Below are 23,352 nucleotides of genomic sequence, written 5' to 3' on the forward strand. Positions count from 1 at the left end.
AAAAAATATTGTGCATGGGAAAGAAAGAATTTCCAGCAATCTTGTATGTTGTGGGAAAGAAGAATAAAATTAACTTTACATCTCGTTTGCCTTTAAGTACGTGATTTCTACTGCTGTCAGGACTGTAGGTTAATTTGCTTTCACTTGAAAGTGAATTCAGCTCTGGATTTAGCAGCAGTCAGTGCTGCTCACAGTGAACCTGGAGAGACTATCTTTGGCTGATAAATCAGGCTCCATCCATTTAATCATAGGCAGCTCTGACAAGGCAGACAATGCAGATGTAAAATAATGCTGTCTGTCATGATGGTATCAGCTCTTTGAACATCTATCCTTAAAACCTCCACCCATCACAAAACTTCCAAGGACCATCATTCCTTAGGGAGAGGTGGTTGGCAGAAGTTAGGTGTGAGGGACCCTGGAAGTGCCCAGGGAGTGTAGGTACCTCCTGGGAAGAGACAACCCTGCAGACTAAATCACAGCCTAGGATCTGGGTGAAGTTTTGAGTCTGAAGTTCCAATTCAACTGAGTGTTAGGTGGCCTAGATCTTGCCTGTATTTCATACCAGAATAATGATATGAGAAAGAATGAACACAGGGCTTTGAGACGTAGTTGAGATAAAGGCATTTTTCAGCATCTTTTTGTAGGTGTGGCATGCAAGGGATTTTGTCTTCATTTTCCATAAGAGCATTAGCAAGTGTGGAAGTCCTGTAGTCTTTTCTCAGAGGGTTTTGGGGTTTTTTTTTGGTGTTGTACATTATGCATTTTTGCTTATGTGAAGGTCTTCAGGTTTTCAGTGAGTAGCTATGTCCATGCATTTGACAAAAACACAGAGATCTCTTGGCATAGGGCAGCTTGTAAGAGGGGATGTATGATGCCCCATCACTTCAGCCAATGCTTCTGCCCACCCATGCTGAACATCCTCCCATCATGTGACAGAAAGGCCCTGTACTTCACCTCCCCAAACTCACATGTTTTGTTGTGTAAGGGGGAAAAGTGCCTATCCTGGAGAGAAAGGCTGCTGGGACCAGGAGTATTGCTCATCACTGCACAGCACTGTCTGAGAGAACAAGATGTGTCTGTGCTAGTGCTAAGAGGGCTGAGGGAAGCTCTCTTCCTGACCATAAAATCATAAATATCTGCTTAAAAGAACAAAGAGGAGAAAAAACCCCACTAAATTAACAGCAACAACAACAACAAAAACACATCTAAGTTCAGTACTTGCTCTTTTTGCTCTTTAAATATCTGCAGCCAGCAAAGCTCATGGTGAGTGCCAGGACTATGAAAAGGTTGATGAAGGGCAAGTGCCAGCAGTCTCTGCCTTTTCACACTTGTTGCTGCTATATCACACATAACTCTACATAGCCCCATCTGGGGCTGTGTAGGGTCACTGCCAAATGAATGACATCTTTGTGCCAGTGTAGACTTTCAGAACATGGAGAACTTCATTGACCATTCTGAGGGAGCTGGGAAGGGAAGGATTTATCCAAACATGACAAAAATATGTGTATCTGGGAAAAAAAAATAATATGGGGAGAAAATTATTTTTTTTTATTGCAGCCATTTAAGTCTTGGCTTTGTGAAAAATATTTCAAGCCATTGCTTTTCCTTAGGCAGGTCAGTGAGCCAAATCCAATGATAAATACAAAACTCTGAGATCATTATTCCCTTCTTGGATTTTAACTGATGAAAAGCTCCATTCTGTTTGGCTGGGCTGTGGTCCAAAGCCCAGTGACCACCCTGCTGTAGCAAATTAAGGTATTCTTGGAAACCTAAAGCATCACTTGTGCTTTTCTTGATACAAACAGATACAAGTCCACTGTGTCTCCATCTTCATCATTTGTGCCCTTGCAGTTATCTTCCTCTAGGCTTGATAAAACCCTCTTGCAGTTGAAGGGTGTAGCAGTCAGGGTTCTTGGTGCCAGCAGAGATTTTTATGCTGGGATTTCACTCCTGGAAGGCAGGGGAAGGCTGGCTGCTGGCCAGGCAGCACATGGGCAAGGCTGCCCAAAGCCTCGCAGGGGGCTGGGGTGTGCTACTGTCTGAGCAGTGCCTAGGACACCCATCTCAGTGCTTTTTGAAGATGACCATCAAAATCTAGGTTGAGAGCACTGTCTTCACTGGTGTTAGCAATGTCAGCTGGATCTTCATTAAAGTATTGCTTTGTTTCTGCAGGTTTTAGTCTGTGGCATAAATTCAGTGCATTTTCTAAATAGTTTTAAACATGGATTTTCAGTGGTCCTATATGTTCAAGCTGGGATATTTTAGTCTTGAACTTCACCTTACTTCTGATATTGAGTGAGGATGAGCATTTCATGGCAAAAAGAAACCCAAGCCCCTTAAACCTCTCCACCTCCACTGCAGTAGGTGAAACTTGCTTTCCACACAAATTCCTTAGCACATTATGGCAAATTTCCCCAACCTTTCTGCAGCTGTGCTGGCAGGAGGCCAGCAGGCTAAAGGCAGTATCAAATTGAATGTAAAGGTGCAATATACATAGCCCAGAGCTACCAGCACAAAAGACTCTGCCACAGATCCCCAGGCTGCAGAGGCTGCTGTGGCACCCAGTGCCCACCCCACCCTGGGCAACCAAAATGTGTATAAAAAATTATTTGTCTCTTCCCTTATGCTGAGTAACTAAGTGCTGTTACTCCTGCAGCATCTTCAGGTTTGTTCCTGAGAAGCACAGCCAGGCTTCTCCTTTGGTTTCCCAGGAGGGTGCTTTTCCGCCCTCTGAAAAATCCTCCACTAAAGGAAGATTTCCCCAGGAAGGGGAAAACTGAAGTTTCACCAGGCTTACCTTCCCTGTGGTGGTCACTGTTCTTGGTCAGGGTAAACCAAGGTTTCTCCATTTTCTAAATGCCCCATGGGGGCTGCATGGAAATATTAATGTCTTGAATCAAGGAAAATGTATTTTACCTTGAAATGGCAACAGTGTGACATCCCTTGGTGTTTCTGTGACGCTGGGTGCTTGTTTACTCACTGGTGACTGCCCTAGATGCTGGGCTATGATTTGGGGATGGCTATGGATGAACCCATATGTAGATGCAGAATGAAGGAGCTTCAGAACTGGCTGCTGCCTGTGCAGGATGCTGCCTTGCTCTCCTCCTTCCCCTCTTAGAAAGACTTAGAAAGAATTTCTTTACGGAGAGGGTGATCAGGCGTTGGAATTGGCTGCCCCGGGAAGTAGTGGATTCTCCATCCCTAGAGATATTTAAAAAGAGAGTGGATGTGGCACTCAGTGCCATGGTCTGGTAACTGCAATGGTAGTGGATCAAGGGTTGGACTTGATGATCTCTGAGGTCCCTTCCAACCCAGCCAATTCTATGATTCTTAGCTGGTTACTTGGGTGCTTGGTAGTAGCATTACAGCCTCATGATCATTGCAGCCTCCAGCATTTTTCTGTATTAAGAAATGCTAAATTAACAACATAGTTTTTTACAGTTTAAACATAGTAATTGCAAAAAACTTTTGTGACCCCAACTGATGTTTTGCAACTGGTTGGACAGGAGTCCTCCTCCTCACAGCCTGGCACGGTGTGGCCAAAGCCTGTTTGATTCTGAAGAACAAAGATGTTTCCTCTCTCTTGGTGACAGGCAGAAGCAGCCATATGCACCTTGGTGGGACATTTGAATGCATCTCCAGGTTGCCTGAGGTTGTTCTAAGGCCAATTAATGAAATACAGGCCAGAAAAATAATCAGTCAGTGGGTACACAAGTGGTAGAAAAACATGCTGAACTTTGCATGGTTTGTCATCATGCTGAAAAGTAATTTCTAATCCCCCTGGTCACCCAAGGTCTGTCCAGGGCCTGTTTCTATTTGGTATTTTCATTAGTAACTTTTAAAATATAATACAGTATGCTTATAAAATCAGCCCATCACACTAAGCTGGGAGAATTGTGAGCATATTGGAGCTTGGAATTAAAATCCAAAAAAAACTACGAGAAGACAGAGTTCTTCCAGAATCAACAAGTGGAATAAATAGACATGTGCAAAGTTGCAAAGAGGCCAAAAGGATTTGTATTGAAACAGGGAGTGACTAACCAGACAGGAGAAGGGACCTAGGAGTAAGCACAGACTGGGTGACCACAGTGACACCCACAAGTGTACCCATGGGGACAGGAAAGCCAGGGCTGGGTGGCACTATTATAGCACCGAGAACTTCTCAGCTCAAGTGCTGTGTCCAAGCACTGGGCATCACCTTTTAAAAAAAATGGAAATTAAATAGAAAGCCCTGAGAGACCAACAAGGGTGTTAAGAGGTTTATAAAACCTGACCTGTGAGGAGAGGTTGAAAGAACTTGGTGTTGTTTAGTCTAGTGAGGAGAAGATGGATGGGTTTGGAGAGAGCAGGATAACACCCTTCAAAGATTACAGTAAAAAGGATGAAAATCTGTTGCTTTGATGTCCACTGAGAGTGAGACAAGAAGTAATAGGTTTAACTGGAAGCAATGGAGATTTAGATTAGATATGAGGACAAACTTCCAAGCTATAATCAAAGACAAGCTCAGGAACAGTCTACATTTGGGGGCTGGAGGAGTGTAGTCATTAGAGATTTTTAAGAACAGATTGGATGAACATCTGTCAGAGATGGTCTATTACAGCTCATCTCACCTCAGGACCAGGGAAAAGCCACATGGCACTACCTTGCTGGGATTGCTTTATCTTTCCCTGCAGTAAATTGCTGGAGTTTCGCAGGAGCCGAGGGAGCTGTTTCAGTAGCTCTTGGTTTGCTTCTCAGGTAGCAGAGAGCTCCAGCAGGAGGAAAACCCAAATATCTACCTGGGACATGTGAGTAACATGAGCACATGGTGGCTGGTACTTACACAGGCAATCTCCACAGCTACAGGCCTTTGCTTATAGAGCAAGACATTGCAGAGCTCTGCTTAAATTCTGAGTGCCCTTGAGCTTCCTTGCTCAGTGAGATCCTTCCTTAACACATCTCTTCATGTACCTGAGGACAGTGATGAAGCTCTCTCAAGTCTCATTCCTGATGTTTAAGCAGGTTTGGCACTAGGAGGCAGCTCTCACAGGAACCACCTAACACCACAGTACTGAGGTTATAAATTGAGTCAATCTCCACAACACAGTTCCTAATTAAAGTGCTAAAAAGTAAAACATCAAAGCTGCAAATGGAGAAGACAACCATACTGCTTTGTACATCAAACCAGTTGTGAACCAGTAACTCACTGACTTCTTATTTCCCTGCCTTTTTTCAGTGTGACATAGCCCACAATAAAATGTGCTTTAAAAAGCAGATGGTTGAACAAGATGCTCAATCTGCTTACTATTATAGCCTCTACTCCAAGCTGTGATCCAGTGCCTCTTCACTGCAACAGTCAGGGATTATTTGAGCACATAGGTTTGTGTTCTAGGAAACAGTAAAAATTGTCTATTCAGTGATAAATAATTACTTCTTCTTTAGAAGCACTTGTTGTCACCTCCTTGTACAGAATAGTTTTAGTGCTAGCAAAGTATCTTCTTTTCAGCTCCCTTGAGACATCTGCTCTCCATATGGTGAACTTGCCTCTGCTTCCACAGCCTGTTTCTGGGAAGGAGGCTCCTGATATGACAAATTGAAATTATTTCCAGGTCTTCTAACACTTTGCTAGTTCCTGACTCATGTAATTGAGCCTAACAAATTCTCCACAATTGTACATGTTTTAATCCCTCTAGCCTACCTAATTTTTGTCATATTGCTTCTGCTGTCAGCAAGTTGCCCTTAAAACATCAACGCGAGGTTCTCAGCGGCAGGACTCAGGAGCACTGGTGCTGAGCCCACCTAGGGTACATGGACCCACTGATCCTGTTCCTCTGGTCCTTGAAGGAAACCCACTGGAGGCAGCATGGTCATTCCATGCTGGTTGTGTTGACGGGGTATCTGGCACAGGAGAACAGCCCCTTAGAGCATCCACACCAGCTCCTTAGCACTGTGACTCATTCAGGAAAAATGAGGCCATCCCATCGCTATGGGCCATGCTGCTGGCTTTCTGTGGTTTCTGAACATCATTCCGTGGAGTGAAGATTCCTTCTGCAATCACACAGAAAAGGGACAGTATTATTTTTCTCTTTGTTTTGGCAGCTAATGCCAGAGGATGGATCAAGAGCTAAAATATAATCACTCATGTTTGTGTGTTGTGTGTATATCTATAGTTACCCTCGTATTCCCCATTGTAGCCTGTGATATACATGTACTCTCTGACCTCTCAGTATAAAACACATACACTATTCTAATATATTTCCTCATGCTTTACCATAGGAACTGTCAGCTTGAATTTTTCTAGAAGCTGTTACAGTATGAAGACACACAAAGCTCTGTCAAGCAATTAATTTTGCACAACATGATGTTGCAAGTAGCAGCAGAGGAAAACCACACAGCTGGTATTTTAAGGGCAAGACCTTTGTAGAAGGGGAATCAGGGGACAGCGCTGAATATTGAACCCCCTGTCTCATAATGTTTGCATATTTTAACAACACTCCAAGCAGCTATTGTCCTTCCATGCTTACAGAAATGAGGGAATTGCCACACCATCCAGTTGGAAATGAACTCTCTGCTTGGGGAGGAGCAGCACCAACACTGCTGTGCTGCAGAGAACTGGGGAGCACTACCCATCAGCAGACTCCCCATCGTGCTGACCCCCCAGCTGGTCTCAGGTTATACTGAATCAGCTGTGATTTCATCTTGAAAACCTACTGCTTTAAACTAAATAAGGTACTTTTTCCAAGATATGTAGTTAAAACTCCAAGGATATAAACAGTGGGCATGAGAAATGCATCTAGCCATTCTATCTTTTCTATGGTACATATTAAATCCTTCTTAATTAGAAATAAAAGAAGTCAAATGTTTTGGCAGCTGAGAACCACATCCAAAGTACCCAGAGAAAAGAAAAGTACTCCAGATCCAACTAAAAATACCATGGACAAAAAAAGCAAAGTAACACAAGAGAAAAATAAAAACTCAGATAAAAACCCTAATGCTTTTCTTAAATTTTTGGAGTGAGAAACTAACCTACCTGTATTTCTAGCATTTAGTAAGATATATGGAACAAATATTTTGTTTCTTGCAAATTAAAGTACTATGTACACTTGCTCTTCTGAGATAGCTCAGGAATCTCTTTTATGGAGATACAAATAAACTTTGCATATGAAGCAGCGACACATTGAGCAAGCTTGTTATCCCTTAGCTTCTGCATATGAGACAGTTTCTGCAGCTATACAATATTAAATGTTTTAGTAATTCATTGCATCATTAAGGACCTAAAGTGCAAAGACATGTCAAACTGAGTATGCTGCTTTGTTTCAACTTTTCCTACATCCAGGGTTACAGCAGGACAGTTCAGTGGCATGTTCCCAAACACTGAGCTACAGCCAACATTTTCTTAATGGGATTAAATTGTGCCTTGTTACTGTACAAAGACATATTTTAAGTATGCTTGGCCATTTATTTGATGTATGATTCTCTTTGGCTGAATTATTATCCTGGATTTGTGAATAGTAGTCTTTATTTCATTACTTGCTGTAGTCTTCTCTGAAAATGTATCCAATTAGTGACTGAGATATTAATAGAATGAAGAAACAAGATGGGCCATTTAGAAGTTTTTCCCTTCTGTTAGTATCTCTGTCAGTAATTGAACAAATAAATCATACACACAATTAGAAAAAATATGGAATTGGTAAACATCTGTCCTGAGGGACTGCCCTGAGATGATGCCCTGCCTTGCAGAACCAGAAGGAAATGCTTACAGATGGCGGAGGCACTAAACACACTAAAACAAGGCACAGGCTGGTCAGGAATGGGCCTTAGGGACTAGGATGAGTATGATGGGATTTCTGCCAAACTGTGCCTCTGGCATCTTTTTGCTGTGGGCAATAGAGCAGAAGGAATCATCACCCCAAACAAAACCATCCTTGAGCCAAGATGGTAGCCACAGTCACAGCAGATTAAACATGCTGAAAATATTTCTGACTATTGAAAATTCTGAATTAAACTGTAACTAAAGGGCAGTTTTCCTTCCCTTGAAGCTGGCCAGACATATGTTTACAGCACGCTCAGTTTTACCAAACTCCTTTCCTCCCAGCTCATCTCTCTGAGCAGCATCTCAGCCTCACAAGGCACAGTTTCCCCTGCTCTGCAGGGCAGCAGGAGAAAGCCCAGGCACCAGAGCCCTGTGCCTTGGATAAGCACAGCAGAAGCACATCCTCTGCAGAGAAGACTTTTCAAGATCTCATATGAAACCATTTGTTGACTGCTGCTGTTGAGCTCCTATAATGAGTTTGCAGGCAGAGGGGACTGCTCCCTACTTCATCACTCCCCTGCAGCACCTCTGCAGTGGGCACTCATCCTCAGGCCAGGTCCAGCACCCGGTCTGTATAGAAACACCCAGCCTGGTGTAGGTGAGAGTGGATTGTTGCTACAGGGACAGTAGGGGCTTGAATCAGGTTAAAGCAAAGTATGCAAGTGCTGTCTGTTGCAGAGATGGGGAGGAAATTAGAGAGCTGTATTATATGTAGTTGTCACCTCCAGGCAGGTGACACCCCTGCAGGACCCAGCCAGCAGCGCTTGGAGACCTCTGCATGCCCAGGGCAGGGGGTTTGATAGATACCAGCAGCATGCTGGAGTCTTGCAAAAGCTACAGTCTTCATTAATATAGACACAAGTTCTGACTGCAGAGCTGTTAACCATCATAAAATGTGTTCTACTATAATTTTTGAGAACTCAACACTCACTGTGAACACATCATGACCGGAACTCTACGCTGCTTGGTTCCTACAATTGTTCAGCAGCTGAAGCCCTTCACTTGCTTAAACATTGATTTATTAAATACTTGATTCTGATCTTATTTTGCAGCTACATATTTCCACTGCTCTGACGTTATCCTGAATGACTGTAAAATACAATGCATAAATGTGGGAAAATTAGGAGGTTTGCCAAAAGGCAGAACACTTAAATATTTGATTTTGATGCTGAAGACCATAAACCTGGTTCTCCCTTCTTGAAGACAGGTAGGAATCAGGATGTGTATATTACAATTCTGCTGGTAAATATAAGAGGATAATTAAGACAATGACTTACATCACAGATCAATGCTTTCTATATTTCTAGTTTTATTTGAAAAACCCTTTGGCTTCTGTGTATAATTACCAAGGGTGAGCACTGGCGACTGACTACGCTTTATAATGAAAAAGATCCCACAAAGGATCTGAGACAACACTGCAAGATCTGAACTGCTAACGAGGACTGCACCACTTTGAGCGCAAAAGCCACCATTGGTAGAATTAAAACAAATTTATGGCAAAAATTAAAACATTTATATTTTAACATCTCCAGACTTTATTAGGTGTTCTTTATACAGTCATCTGGTATGTTTAAAGAGTGAGCAATCATATAAAAGGAAATATGGTCATAACTGATTGAAGTAATAAAACCCTGAAACTAAATAACATCTCATAATTCATTACGCAGCATATATTAGATTTCATTACATCAGTATATGACTTAGTAGTAAATTCTCCTGTTGGTCATAAACCTCTAAAGTGTTGTCATCCTGAAAAATGAAATTAAAAAAGAGAAGAAGACAATGCCAGGACGTTCTGGCGGTGCTTGTACTGTGACAGCACAGCCCCACCTTGAGTTGGGGTGAGATGGCCTTGATGGGTGATGCTGGGGATGGGTGACATGTTTCACCCCACTGATGCCATCACATCCAGGAGGAAAGCCCCTCCCAGCCCAGGGCACTGGCCTGTGTTCCTTCTGCTGCAGCACCCAGTACATTAGCTGCTGAGGTGGCTGCTTACCACCTCAGGCATGGGACCCAGAAAGGTCACTGCCCATTTGTCCTCCTCACCCTCTGCCAGAAGCTGTGCCACCACACCACCATGGCACTGCTTCCAGGTTTCACCCACCACCTGACATACGAGCTTGACATACTGCTGAGAGTGGGCAGACATAAGGTGGTAGCCCTGACCACGAGCTCTGGGCTGTGTGGAGCTGAGTGGCCACCCAGCAAGGGGGCAAATAACCCAGAGGGATAGGATGGTTGGATCCCAGTGGAACTGCCAGCTGAGGCTGACTGAAGAGCCCTCAGAGAGGCAGCTCATCACCCCACATTACCCCACTCAAACCCACACACAGAGGTTTCCAAAATCTCTCTTCTTTCTGAGGCTGAAGCATTCCCCAACATTTAGGCTGCAAAGGCCATTCAAGGTGCTGGTGCCTACCACTGTTCTTCAAAGTGCTGAGCAAGAGGGTCCCTGTGGCCCCCATTGAGGCCAATGTCTTGCGAGGGGATAGGAAAGAAACTGGGGGTCATTCCTGACACAAGCTCACCAGGCTTGTGGTGAGCATGGTCTTGCTCTCCATGCCCACAGCTCCTCTGTGCTACAAATAACAAATGCTTCACAGAAACTAAAAAAAAAAATGCACCTTTGAACTAGGGACAGACTCTGGTAAGTGTGAGCCACCCAGCTTCATCCTCAGTAACCTGCTCCCCATTGTCTTGCAGCCCCCAAAGCCCTGAACACTTATGCTGCAGCACAGCACTGAGACCTCATCTGAGTCTCTGTCGTCCTGCTGCACAGCCCAGGTCCAAGCAGGGATCAGCCCTGGGGCCTGGAAAGTTGTTTCCCCACAGGGCCAGCAAGGCTGCAGTTTTTCCCCAGGTTCCCCTTTCTGTTCAAGTGTCAGGACTAGCATCCTCTGCCTCAGAATTGGATAGGTTTCTTCTAGTGAGGTGGGTGGCAGGTCCCTCACACCAGGCTGGGACATGCCGCCAACATGATTTCAAGCAGCCCTAAGATCACCCCACAGCAAGCTTCTTGATGGAGAGCCCATCCCCTTGGTGCACAGGCACAAGGTAGGCTCTGAGACATGTCCTTGACAATGGCCTGGCAAAGACAAGCATAAGCAGAGGCTGTTGTAGCTCTGGGTGTCGGCTATAAACAGTGGATCTTGAGTTTGCCAAAAGGCTTTTTTTTTAATTTGAGAGCCAGCTTCCTCTCCTTCATTTGACAGATTACAATAACCCAGAGCAACTGATCAGCAACTGTGCTGTTTGCAACATCTGGGAGATCTTAAGGCAGATCCCAGTCCAAGCTGCACTGATGTAATTGTTTTGCTGGGTGAAGGATGATAACTCTCCCCACGTGTGTTTATACTCCTTCAAAATAATCCAATGGTATTTTTGAAGCTCACTTTTGTCAACACGTGCTTTATTGTGCTTCTAAAGTGCTGGGTGGAAGCAGCTGGAAGAGAAGTTCCCTTTCAAAGCATACCTCCTCATGCTCTTTTTGAAGCAGCTTGTCAAATCACTTTAAAGTATCAAGGCTTTAATGGCTGCTTTGGATGTGTCCAGCCACGCCAATGAGTTCGATATACATATGAGAAGCTAAGTATAAAAATTAATGAAAGAGATCCCTCAACAATCCACAGGTGGAGGTGAATACACTCTTCCTTTTCCATGAGAAACAGCAGAACCCTACGATCAGGTAAGAACAGGACTGTGCAAAGCCAGGCACTCTGTACTCCAAGCTCTGCACTAAGAACCAACACTAACGAATGGCTGCAAACCTACGAGTTGTCCAGCAGAAGATGCTGCTCCCAGCAGAAGTTGTCCTCAAGAGGTGGGAAATGGACTGGCCAGATAGCAATACTCCTTGAAGTAAGCCAGGGGACCCTGAACTCAGGGAGGTGGTGGATTCTCCATCCCTGGAGGTTTTTAAGAGGAGACTGCTGTGGCACTCAGTGCCATGGTCTGGTAACCACAGTGGCAGTGGATCAAGGGTTGGACTTGATGATCTCAGAGGTCCTTTACAACCTGGATGATTCTGTGATTCTATGATTCTGAGCTACCATATGCAAACATTAAGCTACAGATCTAAACGTCTAATCTGCCGTAATTACACCGCCAGCCCTGTAATGGGAATAGCAGTCTCTCTGTAAGACAGCTGTACTTTTGAAAGGAAATATGCTGTGTTATTTTTTCTCTGGAATTTCTTTTATTCCCATTTTTTAAAGAAAAATAAAGCATCTCTGGTGGCTGCCAGCACAAACCCAAGTCCTGACTTTGCCCTGCTACAGCCTAAGTGATTCTGGGCAGGGACAACTGCCTCCGTAAGTCTCTGAAATGCTGATCTCACCCCTTCTCTGGTACCTCAGCTTTTGCAACATGCAGAGCGGTGCTGAGCCAAACCTCACCTGGCAGCAGAATACATGTTGCTTTTTATCAGAGCCACCTCTGCACTGCTTTGACAGTCTTGTGAGCTCCAGCAGTCAGGCTGAGCACCGAGCATCAGCAGAGGCCTTGCTTGGACACTGATGGAAAGTTAAAGGAGTTTTCTTCCGTCTTCTTCAGAGTGAGAGACCACAGCTGAGAAACATTTAGGGTTTGGAGAGTTTTTAGTTAATTGAAGTAAACCAAATGTATCTAGCTGCTCTTATAAGTATTTCATAATAGTATCTTTTTAAGCTAATACTCCACCGGGGAGCACAACTTGCAGACAGGAAAAAAAAAAAAACCTCTGAAGTGCCTTGAAGAGATCTGAGCTTTGGACTCTGAACTTTGCTGCTTATAAACAATCATTTCAATCTGCTGGGCCGCAGCGGGAGTATGAGGCTTCATAAAAGGGCTTAGGTGTTGTAATACCGAGCCCAGCAGCGTTTAACTCCATGTCTCACTCTCCAGCCTCCCCATGCAATCCAGAAGATTTAGACACAAAGAACCAGATTCACACAGGCCAGTGGGGAACTGCTTTAGGAACCACTGAGGAGAGCACAGCCCAGCTGTGCTGAGGTACCTCTTTCTGATCAGGTTTCAAGCCCCAGATCCCTTCCCAGCACAGGAACTGAAGCAGCACACTCTCATAAAACAGCAACAGCAATTCCAGTACTTGCCTGGGCTTTGAAAGTGAATAATCCAGTGTCCCTCTGACTGCAGAGATGCAGGCAGCCCACAGACCTGCCCTGTAGCTTTTGGGGCATCCTCTTGTAATTGTTCTGGTTTTCATGGAAAGAAGCAGACAAAGTAGGGACAGATGAGACAGAAACTTAGGTCATGTCCAGGCACTGTGGAGGCAGGAGAAGGACAGCTTGAGCTACACCCATGATCCTGTTCCATGGATGACACTTAAATGGTCTTTATGGAGAACGTAAGCCTCAGTGAGTGCCATGAACTTGGGATTCCCAAAATCAGGAGGCACAGGCATCACCCTCTGTAGTGGCCTGCAAAGCACCCTCGCCTTTGCCAAACCACCACATATTTTTTTCTCCTCACTGTCCTACTCAGTGGTCCCATTTCCCAAAATATGTTCAGCCACATGTGTTTCTTTACCTCCTTCCCAGTGGCCAACTTCCGTCCATAAAAAATGCTCCAGTCTCATCTCATCTATCTTTACTGCATACCCTGAAAGCAGGCAGAGGGGATTGAAGTCAACTTATTTTCCCTACACTTCCAAATCTCTGCACATCATTTGCCAGCCTTGGGTCTATCACAGCCTCTGTGTTCTTCATTTAAGCTCTTGGCTTAGCATTTTGGTCCACGTGCCAGGACTGGCTCAGGGCTCAAGGGCTTCAGGAGAGAGCTGAGCAGGGCAGAAGCAATGGCTGAAGACAGTCAGCTGGACAGCAGTAGTTGCCTGAACTTGCCTCTGGACTTGTGGAACCAGGCATTGCCCTTATTATGAAGGAAATGGCCCTAACCAACCTACTCATATCAGGATCTCTCCCTGGTGTGGTTAATTACACCTTCCAAAGCAGAACAGGGTCAGCCAAAGGGACTAACAGCCTCACTTGCACTCCAGAAATCATGCTAGTCAAAGAACTAAAGCATTAACTGAGAACTGTGAATCTATTCCTTTTCTTGAAGAAAAAGGAATTGAGCCCATGATTAATCACCAGCAGGCAGAAGGTGTTGAGGGAGCCTTCTCCAGACAGATCATGAGAGCACCAATCTTGCCACTGAAGCAGAAGTGCACTTGATTTTTGGAATGTCAGGGTATCAGACCAGCCTGTCACCTAGTTTCCAGCAGGTCCTTGACCAGCCAAGAACTTGCTGACACTGAAGGATTTACAAAACCACACGGAAGGAATCTCGCAGCCCTGCATGGCTTGCGGAAGAGCTTGAGGAGAGTTTTGGTATTAGGCCTGGTTCTTCAAGGGTACTTAGATGCTAACCCAAAATATTTACAATAGAGATATTTGTCTACAAATTTTTCAAAATCTTTTCCCTCTGGGCAGCTAAAAGAGGCTAAGAGAAGTGACTCAAGACATCCAGGTCAGCTACACACCAGATGGGACCTGAGAGTCCCAGCCCTGGTCTCACCCCAGAGTAGCAATGGTTCAGGTTGTCTCTGCCTGTTCTGCACGGCAAGGGCAGCCCTCACCCCAGCCAAAGTTTCAGCCCAGGAAAAGTGACCACAAGGGTGAAGCAGCACGGTGGGGAAATCCTTAAGATAATCTTTGACCTTTGGTATCTAGAGAGAAAATGCTTCAAGTAGGAATGTGTTTACCATATTAACGCTAAAACAGTTCCATTATAATGACAAACATGATGTTTCATCAAAATTCTTGTGAGATTTATATCTGCTGTAGCTCTCCTTTGGATGGAAGTTGGATGTAAAACAAGCATGTGTTTCTTGTTACAGAGCTGCAAAAAAATCCATTGTTTCTTGGTTGACTGATTCAAAATTTAAAGAAATCAGTCTGCCATAACAAACATGATCTTCACTGAAATAAAAGAATACATTTTTATTGCTATGTTTTTAATAAAAAAAAGAGCTAAGCACAGGTTCACTTAAAAGTGATGAAAATTAATTCAAGCAAAAACTGTCATCAAACTGGAGCAATATCAGCTCAGATTCCCTGTTAATTTGACACACATAATTTAGATGTGCCAGTGATGTTGTGAACTAGAAAAAGTCCACAGTAATTTATGAAATCTGTACAGGATTTATAACCAAGAAATTAAAAAAGTCTTCAAAATCAAGACAGAAAATTCAAAATGCACCAGTGCTTTGTGCATTATGGTATCTTAGATTGCATGTTTGCAATTTTCCCATTAGGTAGGAACAATCTCATTCAGAAATTTCTTTTCAATTCCCTTCAGTGCCCAGTTCAACCTTGCTTTCTGCACTCTGTACAAGCCATAAAGCTATCAGCTTCTTCAGAAGTATTTCTACACTTTCTATCAGAGGAAAAAGATTATGAGAACCCCTGTGAGATATGCTCCTGGTACCACTACCTGTAGGATCCATTGGATGAATATGGCCACTTTTACCTCGTTTTCAGAACAGATCACAGAACTCACAGATAGGTGTGTAGCCCCCAGCAACAGGTATTAAGCATTAGCAAAATACGTGGTGAGATTCTGTGAACCAAGTGTCTTGCTTGGTTTTACAGAATAACCTCATGACAAGCAGCAGAAAGAAAATCCATTTCTCTAAAACAAAATGCTCTTTCCCTCATCATTAGACTATCTTTTAATCTCTGGCAAGTTGACCTCCCTTTACTCTTACCAAACTTTTCCTTAAAATGAGGCAGTTCTGCAGGTAAGAAGCTCCTGGCTGAACAGTCCTGGATCATTCACAGGCTGCACAAGAAATACAGCAGGATCCCACAGAGAGTTCCACAGGCAGGATGGAAGCATTGTGAGGAAATTACAGATCTGAAAATCCTGTTTTTGGAAGTCCATTCCTTCACATCCAAGATATTTTTAAAGATAAAAGTAAGGATAAAAAAATAGGAAACGCAGCAAAACTCCAGCTTGTCACCATCAGGATTCAGATCTTTCATACAATAACACTTGTGTTTCCTCTGGCCACAGATAAATGGTAACAGCTGAGAGTGAAGAGACTGTCACCACAGGGTGAAACATGAAATGCTTTCTAAGTTGCTGATCTATCCGTTGGTCACATAAGCACCCAAATCTCACATCACTTTCTAGGTAAGAATTTAGAGTCTGTAACACAAAGCTGCTACAGCTTCTGATTCCCAGGCAACAGATATTCCCCTCTTACATCCTTCCTCTCTGCTTCCCCTGGTTCTTAAAATCCTCAGTGTAAAGAGGTCAGTGTTTTCAGGTGTGTTAGACCAATTAGAGCCTGGCTGCTTTGCACTCTGCTCAAAGGTCAGCTTATTTTTGAGTTTCTGATGCCAACAAAATCCTTTTCTCTAAATCAAGTAATATTTGAGAGGCTTTTGAACCACATTAAACTTAATCCAAACCTATGGTCTAGGTAAACAGACACTGTCTTTCTACAGAATCCTAGCTTTTGTAGAAGTAGTGACCAGATATACCTTTGAAATGCTACTGCCATTAGATAATTGTCTTCTAATATTATTCTTAGAGATAATGAAATAGTTCTAATTCCATCACAAAAATTAAGTATTCTAGTAATTCCACAAGTAGATGCCTGCAGCTTCCAGATCTCTTTGTCTCTTGGAAGAACATTTGAAAGTTCTCAAAAATGTATCAAATTACTTATGCTTCAAACATAATATTTTACTATTGGAGGTGAAAGAAACCTCGCATTTTTAATGTAACCTCCCATCAGACTTTTAAGGTATATTGGTGATGCAGGTATTTTTGCAGCACTGTGTTTTACAGATTGTTTTTCAGGTTGTGAAGCTTTGAAATAAATATAAGCAAGCAGGTGAAGGTTGGTAACAGAGCAATGAGCAAGCCAAAAGACTGTTTCCATTCTAATTTTTAAACCAGTAATGTATTTAAGCTGGTCATAACTCAAAAATTATAGACATCCTTTGCTCAATATTTCTGTAATTTTTTTTTAAATTCTAAACTACTCTAGCTTTTTGTCTATGGATTCTTACATTTTGTCGACAAGGATCTATGGTAAGAAAAAAGCCAGACCCTGGGACTGTCACACACATTTGTGTACTTTCGAAGGCTATTTGGGAAGCTTTGAATTTCATGGTTAATACCATAATTTGCCTTGAATTAATAATACCATTAAGATATGGAAGACTAAACTCAAGGTCTTCAGCCAGAGGTGGCTGGTATTTTCCAGATACACCTGAATTCCTTGTTTTTAACCAGAGCCTGAATTCCACGTGCATCTATCTCTACTGTCATTAGGCCAGATAGCTTAAAATGTTTGATAGCAATTACTGCAAACAACATGCTCTAGGCCATAAGAAAAACAGGGAATTACACTATTGAAAGTGCATCATCATGGCACTTGTACCTAAAAGCACAGGAAGTCTCAGGAAGCTGAAGAGAGACAGTAATTATGGGTTATATGAAAATAGTCCTTTAAGGATTAACAATGTGTATGATACAAAAAGCTAGTGAAACATGTCCTGATTCTGTGATTAAGGAATAATCTGTATTTTCCATTATTGTAATATCTATGTGCTTAGATGCTGTCTCATGATGCCATTGTAACATCCAGGACCAGTCCAGCATTGTTGTCTTCAGGGAGCAGTGATGAAGGAAGTAAGTACTCCCTTTTTACTTTAACAGAGCAACTAGCACCAACAGCCTTGCATGTTTCTTACCTAACCCTACAACTGCAGAAAACAGCTGTACTGTGACAAGAGAAAGAATCAAAAAGCTGGAATGAAGACTGCATACCACTAAGCTCATATGTAATGTATATGCTCATAGGAAAGATCTGAACATTAGCTTGTTAACATTTACAAAGAACTCTTCCAAGTAGATTTTATAGTTTGACATGTTTATTTTAGTTGGATGAACAGATTCAATGAACAAGCTGAAACAGTATTCCTCAGCCTCACATTTACCTCTCAGTAGACTTCTACAACCAAATGTTTAAAAATATCAGAAATATGTGCATATTTGCAAGAAGTAGCTCAATAGTTATTTCTTGTTCCACTCTTCTCTTTCAAGTCTTTCACGGATTACTTCTTTTAGGTATGGTTCAAGATAAGGTTTATCCTGAAAAAGAAGAGAATATATTTAAACACTTAGGGTGGTACAGAAACATCAAGTTGTTTCTACTGGTTACTTGTCAATTCTGAGGAATGAGAAACTAAAACCCAACCTAACATAAAAAACCAAACCAAACCAAGACAAGAACAACAAAAAACCCCAAATTAAAAATAAAAAAATCAACGATTACTTACTCCAAGAAGGTAAACTTTGTATCTGCCAAGTTTGCAATGACAAGTTCTTTACTGCAGTATGCAGCAGCCACTAATTCCTAATGCCTTGCCAACATTAACAAGTGAAGTGATGCTTCCAGCTATACCTTTAGAAATAATGTTCTTTTGGCAGATACCTTAATGTACAAGATCCACTTTAATTACTTTGAAGTCCAACAATAACACTGTGTAGGAACCAATTTTAAACTTACCTTCTAAACAGCACAGTAAAATTGGATTCAATGGAAGACCCTGACTTTTACAGACTGCTGCTTAAGGAATCACACAACTAGTTATTCAATGTAGCACTTAGCTAAATATGACCAATAAGCACCACGACCAACACCCTCTGCTTACAAAGAGAAGCATAATATCCTTACACTATCCTACAGTCAGAAGTTTAGTGGTAGGATTCCTCTCTGCCTGATAATCTGGAGAAAACCAAGATGGACAATAATGCAAGGGATGTGAATAAATCCACTACAACAAGAATTTTTTTAGTTATATCTGAAATGGAAGGGGCTGTTTGTTTTTCAAATTACAAAACAATGCTTATTCTAATGCAAGATTTCAGTTTAAATTATTCTTCCTCGGTATATTCATGAATAAAAACTTTGCCTTCAGATTTTCCACAAAATTAAGAAATTAAATAGAAAAGCAAGAGACTTTTTAAAAGATTTTCCAACCCAATTCCTGTGTATTTTTTAATCTGACAGATAAAGAAATACTTTTTCTGAATACAAGCAATGTCTCCAAGCTATAGTTTAATCTTTTGCTATCTTGATTAAAAGTTACTAAGTTCCACTGAAAAACAGAGATTTTATTTTAAAGAATCATCAAAAGCTGTTTTTTCCAGAAGTATCCTATGAGATACACACTCATTTATTAATTTAAAGAAGACATGTATGCATGTATGTCTTCACAGACTGAAAATTCCAAACACTAAAGACAGAAGTGCCATTTAAGAATTCCACTTTGGGCACACTGTACACATACCTCTTCATATTTCACCCACTCCTCTTTTGGAAGGATCCGATGTTTCAGGCTTAAGTCAAGTGCTCGCTTTATGCGAAAAATTCTTTCATTGTAAAGATGTTCTGGAAGTCTCTTCAGTGCTTCTTTTACATCTTCATCTTCATACAAAGTATCATCTCGCATTAATCCTGTACCAAGAAGGTTTTACAGTATCACTAATAAAGGTACTTAAGTAAGTTTTAGGACTGACACAGGTGTTCTTACATTACATGGTCAGAACCATTGCAATGCAAAATTATGAAGAAACAACCCAGCACAGGAGAAGAGAACCACTGATTTCTCACACAGAATAAATTCTAGATACTGCCTTTCACAGACTGGGAAAATGGGTATTTAATTCAATGTGTTTCATAGCAGTTTGTATATATATGTGTGTGTATGTGTATGTATATAACTATATATTGCCCCTGTACTCAGCGCTGGTGAGGCCACACCTCGAGTACTGTGTCCAGTTCTGGGCCCTTCAGTTTAAGAAGGATATTGAGGTCCTGGAGCACGTCCAAAGGAGGGCAACCAGGCTGGTGAAGGGACTCGAGCACAGACCCTATGAGGAGAGGCTGAGGGAGCTGGGGCTGTTCAGCCTAAAGAAGAGGCGGCTCAGGGGAGACCTCATCACTCTCTACAACTCCCTGAAAGGAGGGTGTAGCCAGGTGGGTTTGGTCTCTTTTGCCAGACAACTTTCAACAAGACAAGAGGGCATGGTCTTAAGTTGTGCCAGGGGAAGTTTAGGTTAGATATTAGAAAGAATTTCTTTACGGAGAGGGTGATCAAGCATTGGAATGGGCTGCCCAGGGAAGTAGTGGATTCTCCGTCCCTGGAGATATTTAAAAAGAGACTGGATGTGGCACTCAGTGCCATGGTCTAGCAACCGCAACGGTGGTTGAAGGGTTGGACTTAATGATCTCTGAGGTCCCTTCCAACCCAGCCAGTTCTATGATTCTATGATTCTATCCTGCATCTGAGGGGTGGACTTAAGCTCATACAGTTTTCTATCTATATTTAAGATTACTTTCCAGGTAAAGGGTTTCTGAGTTCTTAATTCATTAGTCAATCACAGATGTAACTACCTCAGTTACAGAATTATTCTGTAAACTCCTCTATGCATAATGACTTGTGAGGGTGGTGAGACACTGTAACAGGCTGCCCAGGGAAGCTGTGGATGCCCCCTACCTGGAAGCATTTTATTACTAGATCTCTGTTGACTGTACTAAGATATGGAAACCTGAAGCTGCATGCTTGTACACAGGCTGGTTCCCACACCACCACAAAGTAGATGCTAAAAGAGGCAGAAGTACCTAATCTTCCCAAAATCAAGAACATGCCTGCACCTTTTGTGTAACAAAGGATTCCTGAAATGCAACCAATGCTGCTGCAAGTATCAATCTTATCTTTTGTTAGGATTGTAACATTCCAAGATTGGTGGAGATTACAAGTGGACACCTTATAATTTATGGTTAAAGGTTCTGATCTCATGTGACTCAGAATTTCTTCCACATAATCTCTAACTCCATTTTGTAATTTATTTCAAAGGCACAGAAAGCGTGACTGCTAGTTCAGTAACTAGATTAAATTCAGTGTTTCTTCTCAGTTTTAAAATGCACCCCCAGAAAAGCAGCAAATATTATTAATGCCTAAATAATTTCAGCAGATATAAAAAGACAGACTAAGCACTGCATCCATGGACAAAAGACATAGAGCTTATTCCCCTACAGATGTCTTACAATTTTTTTTCTAACTTCTCCAGGACAGTATATTAACTTCCTTTATTTCTTTTATTATCCTTTATAATAATTTCCTTATTATTTGCTCACATTGTAGTCAGCTATTACAGCCTCTGAATATTCAGATTCTCTTGTCACTGAAGAATGGCTCTGCCATCTAAATAGCTGAAAAAAAACTTGGTAACAACTGTAAACAAACTTAAGACAATACTATAAAGGCAACTTCCTATCCTTAAGGAAACACTAAATCTACTTTGACACTGTGCAGGCCAGAGAAACCTCAAGTGAAACCATGGTGATCAAAAGGGCAACACTAACTAAATCCTGTTTTGCACTTTGGATACTTTGCTTAAGTATTGCAGACAGAAGCAATGCTACCTCTGAGAACCTCTCCAGCACAAGGGCAGCCTCGGGGTTAGAAGATACTGGCTGGTGAAAGTGACTTGGTGGGGAAAAAAATCATCAAGCTTTCTGGACTGCTTTGTAGAAGTTTGTTTTAACTGCTCCAGCTTAGTCTTAGCTGTTACGTTATTTCACTGAAAGAACAGACAGAAATACCAGAAAAGTCACTGATTCATTACTAGCTAGCATCGTGATGACTGAAGATATTACTTTTTCCCCCACAAAGATAGTGTCTAATTTTGACCAAGAGTCTTACACCAAACCGGGCGTACATATACCAGTTAGGAACCACAACTTGTCTGAAGACTGATAACATTTGCAGTTTTTAAAGCTCAATGAAACACTCACCGAGTTTGTTGAACCCAGCTGCATTGTAATACCACTTGCGAATCTTGTCTATCAGGCGACCACCTCCTGCAACTGAACGTGACCACCATCAGGTGCAGAGCAAGGTAAGCTCAACATTCACACACTGCAAACATTAGCTGGGCTCCTTCACATGCAGTAATGCCACACCACATCGAGTTTGAACTTGAAAACATATGACTTGCCCTCCTTGCTTCCCAGTATCCCTTAAATGACAGTGAACAGGCAGGATGAATGTTTTGTTACATGCAATAACTTGACCTCTGTTTCAGTAAAATTCAGTATTAGCCTGTTTTAAAACTTGGAAGAATGCTAACAGCTCACTGTCACATCCAGCACCAATGGCTTTAGGCTCTGTAGCTCTTACCTGAGCTAAAAAACATATTGTTCTACATACTGCAAAACAGTCACACTTTTAAAATAATTTGTTTCACATCTCTCTTTATGGTTAATTCGATTTCAGTGCTGGCATATTATTATGCTGCTAACCTTCTACTCTCCTCTCCAGGTATTTAAATACTATTCCAGAGCCTCCTTTTTCAAAGAGCTGCCAAAGTCAAGTGGAAAGTCAACTCTGAAATATCAAAAAAATCTACTAGTTGAAAAAAATAAAACTACATAAAGGATGTTCATCTTTCCTTAGCTGTGATTTTGGCTAACAAAAAATGTAATGTATATGTAATCAAGCATAACACAGTACCAATTCCCATTAAAGTAACTCCAGGGGTCTAGAAACAGTATATGCAGTATACTATACACTGTAGTACACTATATATTGCCGTATATGCGCAATGCAGGCAGGGTATGCTATCTTTAGTCACCGCACAAAACGCGTGGTACCAATATGCCATCAGCACACTACTTCATCAGGCCTTATGCCTTCCTATTTAGGGCAAACGTCAGACCAAACAGACTCGAAGTCAGTTCCCGGGTAGGGACAGTGAGGCCCCTCCGGAGCAGGCGAATGTCTCCACTGCTCCTGCAGCACCTCGGTATCGGAACCAGCCTCCCCCTGCTGAGACCCAGAGCGGGGGAAGGAGAGGAGAGCGGCCCGCAAGGGCTGCGCCAGCGCTGCATTGGCTGCGGGCGCTGCCCCCGCCAAGGGCACACACAGTGCGCACACCCTTCCCCGGCTCCTCACCTCCCCCTCACCGCCCCCCCACGCGCCTCTGCCTTAGCGCCACGAACGGGTCAGGATGGGCTGGGCTGTCCCCGCCTGAGCTGTCCCTGCGCGACCACCCCCAGCCGCCCACAGCCGCCTCACCGGACGCCCTCGCCGCCATCTTGACCTCGGCGCGCCGCGCTGCCTTCTGGGCAACCCACAGCCCCCGGGTAGCGAGCCCAGGCTCGGGCCCGCCAATGCCGCCTCAGCCCCAGCGCATGCGCCCGCTCGGGGGGCGGTGGCGGTGGCGGCGGCAGCGGCAGTGAGGAACGGGGCGGGAAAGGTGTGGCTCTCAGTCAAGCAAGCAGGTAGCGAAGGTCCCCAAGGGTGGTGGGGAGTGCCCCGCCGGTCTCCTGGCGCCAGACCTTTCCCCGTAACCGCCGCGGGGCGCCGGGCTGCTCCGGAGCAGCGCCCGCGGGCAGAAAGAGCGAGGAGAGGCGAAGGCGGCACGGTTGAGCCATACGTGACCCTTACGATGGTTTTAACTCGTGCTTAGGGTGTTGAAAAATCCGTGCTTAAGCCACGATTTGTTGATGCGTGTTCAGAACGACATAA

At 43.0% G+C, this 23,352-nt stretch overlaps 1 protein-coding gene across 1 annotated transcript; it reads right to left on the bottom strand.

Annotated features, from left to right (window-relative positions):
• Window positions 1-17,663: 17,663 nt before the first annotated feature.
• LOC103536320 (cytochrome b-c1 complex subunit 7) lies at window positions 17,664-22,991 on the bottom strand. The gene is made up of 4 exons (XM_030444838.1): window positions 22,900-22,991; window positions 21,618-21,689; window positions 19,108-19,274; window positions 17,664-17,905 (listed from the first exon to the last, which is right to left on the bottom strand). The coding sequence occupies exons 1-4, from the start codon at window positions 22,916-22,918 to the stop codon at window positions 17,828-17,830; spliced, it is 336 nt and encodes a 111-aa protein (XP_030300698.1). The 5' UTR covers window positions 22,919-22,991; the 3' UTR covers window positions 17,664-17,827.
• Between the last annotated feature and the right edge of the window lie 361 nt (window positions 22,992-23,352).

This window comes from Calypte anna, chromosome 2 (assembly GCF_003957555.1).
Source record: "Calypte anna isolate BGI_N300 chromosome 2, bCalAnn1_v1.p, whole genome shotgun sequence".
In the NCBI taxonomy this organism is placed as follows: Eukaryota; Metazoa; Chordata; class Aves; order Apodiformes; family Trochilidae; genus Calypte; species Calypte anna.

Bases quoted from the DNA above. Each gene is read 5' to 3' on its own strand.
- LOC103536320 (XM_030444838.1), bottom strand. The intron at 19,275-21,617 runs GTGAGTGTTTCA...TTCTTGGTACAG, and splicing joins AGCTGGGTTCAACAAACTCG to GATTAATGCGAGATGATACT. The intron at 17,906-19,107 runs GTATGTGTACAG...CTTCTTTTTCAG, and splicing joins AGTGGGTGAAATATGAAGAG to GATAAACCTTATCTTGAACC.